At 38.8% G+C, this 11,789-nt stretch overlaps 1 protein-coding gene across 1 annotated transcript in view; it reads right to left on the bottom strand.

Annotated features, from left to right (window-relative positions):
- Positions 1 to 404, bottom strand: part of LOC109838420 — a 706-nt gene extending 302 nt beyond the window's left edge. Inside the window, exon 1 of the mRNA XM_020406869.1 lies at positions 33 to 404. Within this exon, the coding sequence (XP_020262458.1) occupies positions 33 to 404 (372 nt within the window). The remainder of the gene's footprint in view (positions 1 to 32) is intronic.

Raw genomic sequence — 11,789 nt, 5'->3', positions numbered from 1 at the left:
GCCAGCTGCGCCGGACTAATCACAAGCTTCACCTTCCACATTCCAATTCTATTTGCACATTTCACCCCGTCTTCCGAAGCCTCCTCCTCGTTCCTCCTCCACAACCTATGCTGATCGAACGAAACCCGGTAAGGAGCGACGTCGGTCGTCGATGGAACTGCGCTGTTGACGGGTCGCAGATAGTATAGCTCCCCGGCCGCGAGCTCCTCGTTGTGCAGTAGCGGCCTTGTGAATTTTTCGTGGCTGCGGTAAACTCCATGCCCGGGGAATCCGTTGGTGATGCACTCGGCCGTGACCGGAGGGTAGAGCTCCATCACTCCGCCGTTGTGAGTTGCTACTCTGATTATCTCTGAGCGACGAGCAGCGGAGGTCTCGGCATTGCCTTTGAACGCACAGTTGCCCATTGTGCCGTTAGAGTGCGCGACTGAACCGAAGATTTTGACGAGATAGTGGGGTGGAATGAAATACTTCTCTTTGTTGTTGATTCCTGGACACAGGAGTGCATTAGTTTAGGTGATAAGAAATTTGATACGGAAAGTCTAAATATTTGGTAGAGGGTAAGGAGGTAAGTGCGCGGTCAAATAAAACATAGAGAGATACGTTACCGCAGACAGGAAGATATATATTCAACAGAAGAATAAAAGGGCAGGGAATGTGGAGAAGAGGAGGTAACGCGTTTTGTTGTGCTTCACTGCGGTGGGCATATGGGCCAAAATCCCATGGGGGCCTCAATTCCGTAAAAAGAAGGGTAAGGTTTGGGAGGTTGTGGGTCATATGATCTGAACGGTTTGGGGTTCTTTAAGCATGAGAGAGGCAAATAAGTAGCTAGCTAGGCTTGGTGAAGAGGGAAAAAAGGCCAAAAGTTTGAGTAAAGAGCGCCCTAAAAGTTTAGAGAGGATATAGCGGCCAAACTTTGTAATTGATGCCCAGCTGCCGCTGTTTCGGGGTTTGATTTAGTTATGTTCGGCTACCGCACATGAATTGTGGAGGAGGGGGGGCGCGTCTGCTTAGATTTTTATGGTGAAATCCTTCTTCCGACCAAAAAGCCTTTGATGGAGGGGTGCTATGTATGAGTGTTTATGTAGCATCGGCTTTAAGCCTTTTTAACAGCCTAATATTAGTATAGAAGACGTAAATGTAATAGGTTGCTGTTGTGCGCGGCGGAAGCTTTCTAGTGCAACACGAACAATAACTCGAACTAAACCACAAACAATATGCAAACCACAATCACAGCAAGAACACACAATTTACGTGGTTCGGCAAGTTGCCTACGTCCACGGGGCAAGGAGGGGGGAGTTCTTTCTACTAGAAATCAAGAGAATACAAATAGGGTTACAAATCTCTCAGACCAAACCCTAAAACAAAGCTCTAGATCTCTCAAAACTCTCTCCCAATTGGATGCAATGATTCTCTCTCTTTGGCTGCTCAAATTCGTCCAACCTCTACCCTAAACAAACAGGTTTAGGTATATATAGAACTTACAAAACGAACCGGGTCGAAAACCAGAAAAACTGATATCCGCTTCGTCGGTCGACCGGACCGGTCGACCGCGATCAATTCCGGTCGACCGGCCCGGTCGACCGATCACCATCCAGCAGAAGCCCCAAAAATCCAGAGAACCGTCGGTCGACCGCACCAGTCGACCGAATCATCTGCGGTCGACCGGGCCGGTCGACCGACCTCCTACCAGACGCACAGGAAGCCTTGTGCACGAATGCGGTCGACCGCCGCCTGGTTTGACTGATTCTTCTGAGTTTCTGTAATTTCTTCTATTCTCCACCTCGGCGAATGTTTCATCCAAGACGTCCCGTACAAAGTGGAATCTGACGTCGATGTGCTTCGTGCGCGCATGATAAACCTGGTTCTTCGCCAAATAGATAGCCGACATACTATCACAATATATCCGAATAGTCTCCTGTGCAATCCCCAAGTCCTCCAATAATCCACGCAACCATAAAGCCTCCTTAATAGCTTCAGTAACTGCCATATACTCTGCCTCTGTAGTAGAGAGAGCCACTGTGGACTGAAGCGTGCAACGCCAACATACAGGTGCACCTGCCAATGTAAAAGCATAACCTGACGTAGACCGGCGTTTGTCAAGATCTCCAGCATAATCTGAATCCACATAACCAATACAAGCCTGCCCGTCCTTCTCATCCTTCTGAAACACTAAACCAACATCCACGGTGCCTCGAACATACCGTAGAATCCACTTCACGGCCTCCCAGTGACCCTTCCCGGGGTCATGCATGTATCTCGATACCATGCTCACGGCCTGTGACAAATCTGGCCTCGTACACACCATCGCATACATCAAGCTACCTACTGCACTAGCATATGGGACCTTCGACATATAATCTCTGTCCTCAACTGAAACAGGTGACATCAACGCTGAAAGCTTGAAGTGGGGAGCCAATGGTGTGCTAACTGCTTTTGCATTGCCATCAAAGCTGAATTTCTTCAACATCTTCTGCAAGTAGCTCTTCTGTGTAAGCTTCAATTTCCCCTTCACCCTGTCTCGCTCGATCTCCATACCCAATATCTTCTTTGCCTCTCCAAGATCCTTCATCTCAAACTCGGATGATAACTCCTCTTTCAGCTTTCGAATAGCCGAAGAATTCCTGGAAGCAATAAGCATATCATCAACATATAAAAGCAAATATATGAGCTCACCATCCTGTAGCTTGTGCATATAAACACATGGGTCATATGGGCTCCTTGTGTACCCTCGGCCAATCATAAAGCCGTCGAATCTCTTATACCACTGTCTTGGTGACTGCTTCAAACCATAAAGAGACTTCTTCAGCTTACAAACCAAATTTTCCTTTCCTGCAGCTTTGAAACCCTGTGGTTGTGTCATGTAGATCTCCTCATCTAAATCACCGTGTAGAAAGGCTGTCTTCACATCCATCTGGACCAAATCCAAATCCAACTGTGCCACCAACGCCAATAAAATCCGAATCGACGAATGCTTCACAACGGGTGAAAATACCTCGTTGTAATCAATGCCCTCAAGCTGTGCATATCCCTTGGCAACTAATCTGGCTTTGAACCGAATGTCCCCAATAGAAGATCCCTCCTTCTTCGCATATACCCACTTGCAACCAATAGCTTTCTTACCCTTAGGTAGATGTGCAAGTGTCCAAGTGTCGTTCTTCTGAAGAGACCGCATCTCCTCCTCCATAGCTTCCCTCCACCTGATCGAATCGGGGCTAGACTCTGCCTCCCTGAATGTGGCTGGAACCATATCATCAACGACCTCCACTGATAATGCATATGCGACCATGACATCATTATACCTAGCTGGCCGACGAATCTCTCTCCTCGGTCTATCTGCTGCAATGGTCCTCTGAACATGACCCTGTTCCTGAGTCCCATGATCTACTGTATCCTGTATCTGCCCATCTGTCATCTCATCTCCTCCCAGTGTCACCTCTGTAGGAGCCTCAATGGATACAGTGTTCTCTGGAGTGGGTGGAGTCACATCATCCTCCACCTGCTGCGATATCTCTCCTGTCTGGTCTCCCTCCACCTGCTGAGGGGTTCGAGGCCTCATCATGTACGCCTCGTCAAATGTGACATCTCTGCTAATAACTATCTTCTTGTCCTGTGGATCCCATAACTTGAAGCCTTTGACTCCATCTCTAAATCCCACAAAGACTGCTTTCCTCGCTCTCGGATTTAATTTACCATCACTGACATGATAATAAGCTGGACACCCGAATATCCGAAGCGACTCATAGTCACTAGCCTCCGAACCAAACCAACGCTCCAAAGGAGTCTTCCCGTCTATCGCAGTGCACGGCAACCTGTTCACAAGATGGCTCGCATAAACCAACGCCTCGGCCCAAAAAGATCTAGGCAATCCACTCTGCGTCATCATACACCGCACCTTCTCCAGCAAGGTACGGTTCAATCTCTCAGCCACCCCGTTCTGTTGCGGTGTCTCTCGAACTGTGAAGTGTCTTCTAATGCCGTGATCCCGGCAAAACTGCAGAAACGGATCACTCTTGTACTCTCCACCGTTATCTGAACGTAGAGTCTTCACCTTTCTACCTGTCTGCAGCTCCACTTTCTTTTTCCACTCCACAAAAATATCCAGGACCTGATGTTTATGCTTCATCGGGTATACCCAATTCCTCCTGGAATAATCATCAATGAAAGTGACAAAATAGTTGGCCCCACCAAGAGATGTGTTCTTGGAAGGACCCCAAACGTCCGTGTGAATATAATCCAATGTACCTTGGGTGTTATGAACAGCGGTGCCGAACTTCACTCTAGTCTTCTTCCCAAGTACACAATGCTCACACAATTCCATCTTGCAGGTCTTAGCACCTTTCAATAGCCCCTGTTTAGCCAATGACTGTAGGGACTTATCTCCTGTGTGTCCAAGTCTCATGTGCCATAAGGTGGTAGTGTCCTCCTCTGTAGTGATAGAAGCTGCCAGACCCCCTGTAACTGTCTTGCCCTTCAAGTAGTATAGGTAGTTTTCCCTGACACCTCGCATCACCACCATAGAACCCTTCGTGACCTTCACTGTAGCATCCTCTAAGATCACTCGATATCCTGCTGCCTCCAAAGTCCCAAGAGAAATGATGTTCTTCGTCAACTGCGGCACGAACCTCACTTCCTTCAATTCCCTCACTACACCATCATGCATCCTGATCCGGACTGAACCAATACCACCAATAGGGCATACGTGATCATTACCCATAAGCACGACATCCCCTCTTTCCAGCTCCTCAAAGCTAGAAAACCACTCCCTCTTAGGGCAGATGTGATATGTAGCTCCCGAATCCATCATCCACTCCGTGGAATCCGCATAGCAAACCGACGGTAAAGCAGGGCATGAATAGCCTGAAGAATCTGAATCTGAATGCTCACCAATAGCTTTTGCAACATTCACTTCTGAAGCTTGTGCAGCTTTCCCCTTATTCTTTCCGGCTTTTTCTTTCCACTTTGGGCAGTCAATCTTCCAATGTCCTTCTTCTTTACAATACCGACATTGATTTCTACCAACACTCTTATAGGCACTCCTATTCTTTGACTTTGAGCGGTTGAACTGACGACGGTTTGGATCTCGGCCTCGAACTGCTAACGCATCTCCCGATGCCTTCTCGGAGGATTCACCATCACTCTTCCTCAACTCATAGTTCACCAAAGCTGAGGTCACCTCCTTGTAGCTAACTGTAGTTCTTCCATTGATCATAGTGAGAACGAACGTACCATAATCATCTTCGGGCAACGAACACAGAAGTAGCATCGCCTTGTCTTCATCCTTAACTATAATATCAACATTGGCCATATCTGAAAGTAGCTTAGTGAAATTGTTGACATGCTCCCTGATGGAAACCCCTCTCTTCATCTTGAACTGGTAAAATCTCTTCTTCAAGTGAAGCCGATTCTCAATGCTCTTCGTAAGATATTTCTCATTGAGTGTTTCCCACATCTTCTTCGCCGACGTCTCGTTCATAACATCATAAATAAGATCCGGCGTCAAGCATGACCTAATAACACCACAAGCTCTACTATTCATCTTTCTCCAAACCTTATCCTCCAACTCAGCGGGTTTCTCTTTTAACTCAAGAGTCTCCTCCAAATTCTGTGCATCCAAAGCATCCATCACCTGACACCTCCACAATCCAAAACTGATCTTGCCATCGAACTTCGGAACATCAATCTTCGTGTTATTGATGCTTAGACTCTGTATCGCCTTGGTTAGAGACGAACCTGACGTGCTTGCATCTCCCATGTTATCGATCTAGCTCTGATACCAATTGTTGTGCGCGGCGGAAGCTTTCTAGGGCAACACGAACAATAACTCGAACTAAACCACAATCAATATGCAAACCACAATCACAGCAAGAACACACAATTTACGTGGTTCGGCAAGTTGCCTACGTCCACGGGGCAAGGAGGGGGGAGTTCTTTCTACTAGAAATCAAGAGAATACAAATAGGGTTACAAATCTCTCAGACCAAACCCTAAAACAAAACTCTAGATCTCTCAAAGCTCTCTCCCAATTGGATGCAATGATTCACTCTCTTTGGTTGCTCAAATTCGTCCAACCTCTACCCTAAACAAACAGGTTTAGGTATATATAGAACTTACAAAACGAACCGGGTCGAAAACCAGAAAAACTGATATCCGCTTCGTCGGTCGACCGGGCCGGTCGACCGACCTCCTACCAGACGCACAGGAAGCCTTGTGCACGAATGCGGTCGACCGAGCCGGTCGACCGCCGCCTGGTTTGACTGATTCTTCTGAGTTTCTGTAATTTCTTCAGTTGCTCGAGATACCTTATTCAGGGTGCGTTTGGTTAGAAAAAAGTTATAAACAACAAATGCTTTTGCCGCTTCAATTGTTTCAATTCCTGTTGTTGAACGAATTTAAATGTTATTCCATTACTCTTATTTTTTGGCTTACTCAATCGTCACAATAATCATTTGGTGTTGCAACATCTAATCAAACAAAGCTTCTGAAATTTAGCTAAAACAACATTTTCTAATCTTTGCTCCACTTATTCCTAAAAAACAACCCCTTAAATAGGACCACGACAAATAAAAGAGTTTGTTTTATGTTATGTGTAGGAGAGAAAAAGATATAAAATATCTCGTGTTTTCTGTTAGCATTACCGTTACGTGCTAATGCTTTTAGTGAAATACTCAATTAGGTTCTTTTTTTAACTAACGAAAGAAGTTACTATAATCACATTAGCTAGTGATATATTACATTAATCAAAGAGGAAGAGAAGGAAAAGAGAACAGAGAAAGAAGAGAGAAATTTTAATATTCTTCACACTCACACTGTTCTGTTCTGACAAGTAAAAAAGTTTATCTTTCTTCTTATATTTCGAGTGACTTAAAAGGACTTGATGATGATGGGTGGAGCACTAGTTCTTGTTGAACATGTGGGTGTGGGTGTGATCAGTGGTAACTTGGTGCGGTATTCTTTCGGTTTTATTTTATTTACTTTTTACTTTGGATAGAACTTAATTAGATGGCATATACTATCCCTTTGCTGAACAACACTTTGTCATGAATCATGATTGAATCCTATAATATATATAGAGAGGGCATCATTGTGCTTGCCGCACTAATTTGTTATAGTAGCACCTACGCTTTTCGGTCTTGTTGCTAATTAATCAGGATCCTACTGTCTCTGCCTTATGGTAATCAACCTTATAATCATTATTCATTGTTTAGATTATTATGCTTCATTTTGAAAGTAAATTATAAGAAAAACAATTAACAGGAATATGGTGTTAGACTTACCTTGGAAAAACAATTATTATCCTATAGACTTACCTTATAATCATTTTGAAAGTAAATTATAAGAAAAACAATTATTATGCTTCAGTTTGTTATTTTTCTCTTGAGCTTTTCTTTAAGGGCCTGTTTGTTTTACTAAAAAAAGAGGGAAATCAAAGAAATGGAAAACTATTAAAATGAAGAATTGGTTTGAGAGTGTTTGGTTGGCTAAAAAAGAAGGAAATCAAAAAAATGGAGATGAAATGATGTTAGTTGTCATATTATTATTGGATGATGTGAGTGAGTTTTTAAGAAAACTAGTTTTGATGTTGTTTGGTTGGTGAAAAAAATAAGGAAATGAATTATAAGAAACCTATTTCCTGTAGTTTGTTGTTTTCTTTTGGTTTGGTTCATTCTTAAAAATAAGAAATGAAATGAGATGAGATGAGTTGTCATTGTATTATTGGGTGATGTGATCCAAGATTAAGAAAAGTGTTTTCACAACTTTTTGGGATGAAAACAAAAAAAATGAAATGTTAATGAGATGAGTTGAATTGTTATAATATTTTATTGGATGATGTGAGTGATTTGAAATGATGAAAAGAGATGAGTTGAGTGATGTTTGGATGAAAATAATATTTTATTAGATGTGATGGATGAGTTGTTAGATGAAAATAATATTTTATTAGATATGATGGATGAGTGGTTAGATGAAAATAATATTTTATTAGATGATGTGGATGAGTTGTTGGATGAAAATAATATTTTATTGGATGTTGTGGGTGAGTTTTAGGGATGGAAATGGAGGAAATAGCACTTTTTGAGATTTTCACCTTTTCCATTTCCATTTCTTGGTTTTTCTTGGTTTTTAGGAAATAACCAAACAGGCCCTAAAAAAAATAGAAGCAACTTGGATACGAGGAGTCAAATCTACCATTTCCATCAGAAAGGGAACCTACCTATAAGAGTTGGGCTGAGCCTGCTCTATAAAATTCGACGAACGTTGGGCCTGCTGTTCTAAATTAAAAATACAATATGATTTCATAGTAGTACAAAGGCTTTTTCGCTTCATGTTCTGAAGCCCTACAGGCTTTCGTAAAGAGTTTCTGATTGAAGATGCATAGGGTACCCAGGGAAAGATTCGGGTACTTGTATTACTGGTACATTGATATTCGAGACTTGGGTTTTTTCGGCCCATGTAATATTGATGAGTTGGGAGGGTTTCTTTTTTCTAAATAATTAGCACAACGCACTGATTTGTATGTGAACTTATATGTTTTAAGTTTTGAATTTTTTATTAAATAGTAAAACTATTTGTTAATAAATAAAATTATATAATAATATTATTTAAAAAGAAATGTATGTATTAATTATTATTGTGTAGTTATTATAGTTGAATGTTTTTTCTTATAATTAATGATCGCCCAACGCTAATCTTTTTTAAATAAGTACCCTAAATCTAAATTTGTTCTTAAATAAAATAACAAACTCTATAAATTCTCTTAATTATGTCCCTAAAACTTAATTTTTTTTAACTTGAATGTAAATTAACTAAGTTGCATTAATCTTGTTAGCTTTTCCATGATGTTCCTTAGATTGTTACACTGATGCCTACAACATATTGTCATAGTTACTTCTCATTAGTATTATTTAATAGAGTAAATTACACTAAATCCTTATGGCTTTTAGCCATTGTGAACTTTTAAAATTACACTAAGCCTCTAATAACTTCATGTTTCAAATAACACCCCTAAAATTTGCATATAACCCCTATAAATTAAAAAAATGTCATAAAAAGGCATTTTGAAGTTATTGGGGGTTTTATGTAATTTATCTAAAAGATATTGGGGACTTTCTACAAAAGTTATTAGGGGTTTAGTGTGATTTTGAAAGTTCATACGGTCTATTTACTGCAAAATACTATAAGTTCATGCGGGTTTACTATAATTTAACTTATTTGATATTATAATCTTAGTTCAAGTAACACTATTAAAATAATTATACTATCTATATTATAAAATATTTATCTAATTTATTTTTTTAAATTATGCCCTTACATAATTTAGTACTGTAAATATTTTATAAATTTTAATTATACTATCATTAACAATTAATTGTACTATAATTAATATTAACTAATTTTTTTATAAAAAGGTTAGTTTTCAATCATTACCAAGTATAGATATTCAATATCATGTAATAATTCTTGATAAAATAGTCTAAAAATAATATTAAATTTTTTTATCTAATTTATTTAATGGTTTAATACTAAATAAATAGTGTAGTTCATAATTTATGTGATATGATTAAAATAATTACACTATTTATGCGGTTAAATGTTTATTCTATTTATTTTGTTGCATATTGAATTGTAGTATAATTTTTAATAGTATTTAGTAATATATTATTCTATTTATTCTATTAATTTAATTATTTTATTATAATTCATAAATAATAATTATAATAATTTAATTAGTTACTACTAATAAATTGTATTTACTTATTTTATAAATTATTTTATTATATTAAAATAATTAATAGTTTTAATACTATTGATAAGTATAATTATTTAGTAAGATGAGGAGATGCATAATTAATAAGAGGTTATATTTATTTAATGAAAAATTAATTATAGAGAATGATATAGTAAAATTTATCAAAATTTGAGAGGGAAAAAAAGAAAATTAAAAGTTTTGAAACCCTAATCCTCGTTTTATAGTAGTATGGATTTATTTGAGTCTAAATAAAGTTAAAGAAGTTGATGAGTAGCACTACTCATGCCAATTTCAATCAAGTTTATGCTTTTCCAAAGAAAATCTGAATTAAATTGAGTTTGTAAAAAAATCTTAAATGCGGAGCTTCCGGACTTGAACTTGAGACTATCCCAAAAGATTTAAGTTTGATAACTTTATTACAAAAAAAACATTGTAATCTACCTGTGCAAAAATTAACCAAACTTCTAACCTATAACTGACTAATATGTTTTGCTCGAAATCACAGCACAGATCATTGATACACAAGATGTCGGCAACTTAAATTTGTTTTAAGGAGATCTTACCACCATATTAAAGTGCAAAGATGCTGTAGTCGTAGCGTCTCATTGGATGGTGCAGACTAGCCTCCTAATTCGTGGATTTCCAAATATCTATATGTTATGTAGAAACATAAATATGAAAATTTACATGTAGCACGTGGTGCTATTCTTAATACATATGTATGTGTGATCTCGTGTAATTTTAACTTTATCAGAAAGGGAAAAAACCATTGTGCGGCCATGGATGTTGGCATATCGCTGTATCACGTAAAAATCATTATATTTCATGATCCTTTGTCTATCTTTTTTTATTTCTGTCTTGCTTGTAGTAGATTCGCTCCTAACATATGGGACCGAAAATCTCTTTTTTAAAATTAGTTTTTAGCTTGATACCATGACAAAAAGCAATTGACAAAACATCAATCTATTACGCAAGCCAACAATCACGGTATTTGAGTTTGAAAATTTTGTAGAATCTGGTGTTTATACAAACTTATTGCTAGAGTATAACAACTCTTATCTCAACATTTTTTTTTTTTGGATTGCAATGAGATAGCTGTTGCGGATCCAATCCAAAACAAGGCCCACATGAGGTCCATATGTTTAAATCCTAACTATAATTCCCTAGCTATAATGAATTTGGAGGTCTTATTTCTAATGGGAATAGACTTTAAAGACGTAAGGAAAGTTTTCCTATTAAAAGGTTTTGATTGCATGAGGGTGACATCACCCTGAAATTGGTTTTTGAAGGAACAGAAAACCGAGAGCTATTTTTTCTTTGGGTGTGCACGGATTTCAGGGGGGGGGGGGATAATATTGAGATTTTGGATAGGTCGATTGTCCGATTATAGTGATTATAGTGATTCAAACGATGTTGTCTTTAGAACGATGACACTGTCAAGGGTACGGTTTTGGTTTCTTTGCGGGTATTGAAGATTTATGGTGAGACGGATTTTAGGGTTTTGGCGTCCTAGAGGTAACGTTGTGTTTTTCTTATGATTTAATCCTTAAGTTCAGGTATAACTTTGAGGCATTGTACTCTCAATTCATAGTGAATATTTCTCTTTGGATTGCCCCGTGGAAGTAGACACGATTTGTCGAATCATCTTAAATTTTGGTGTTTGCTTGCATGTGATATTTTCATTGGTGTCGTCATTTGTTTAGCGTTTAATTCTGCAGATTAATCTTCATAAAATTCTAACAATAGCCTCTTACACAGTATTAGAGCAATAATCAAGTTCAAATCTTTCTATCCTGGAATTGTTGAAAAACATTCTGAAGACATTTTTTAGCTACATGGGTGATCTCTCTTGCAAAAATATTTAATTTTGTCATGGGTTCTTCTTCTTTTAAATACATTGGTCTACCTATCAAAGAAGGTTCTCTTACCAAATGTGAATTGCAGCCGATTCTTTCAAAAAGAAGTTATCAAATATGAAATGTAGACTTTACCAATTGTTAAAAGATAACGTTGATCAACTATATTCTTTCTTCTCTCATTTATT

This window comes from Asparagus officinalis, chromosome 4 (genome assembly GCF_001876935.1).
Source record: "Asparagus officinalis chromosome 4, Aspof.V1, whole genome shotgun sequence".
Lineage (NCBI taxonomy): Eukaryota > Viridiplantae > Streptophyta > Magnoliopsida > Asparagales > Asparagaceae > Asparagus > Asparagus officinalis.
Note: the sequence above shows the minus strand (reverse complement) of the source record. Positions and strands in the feature narration are given on the sequence as shown.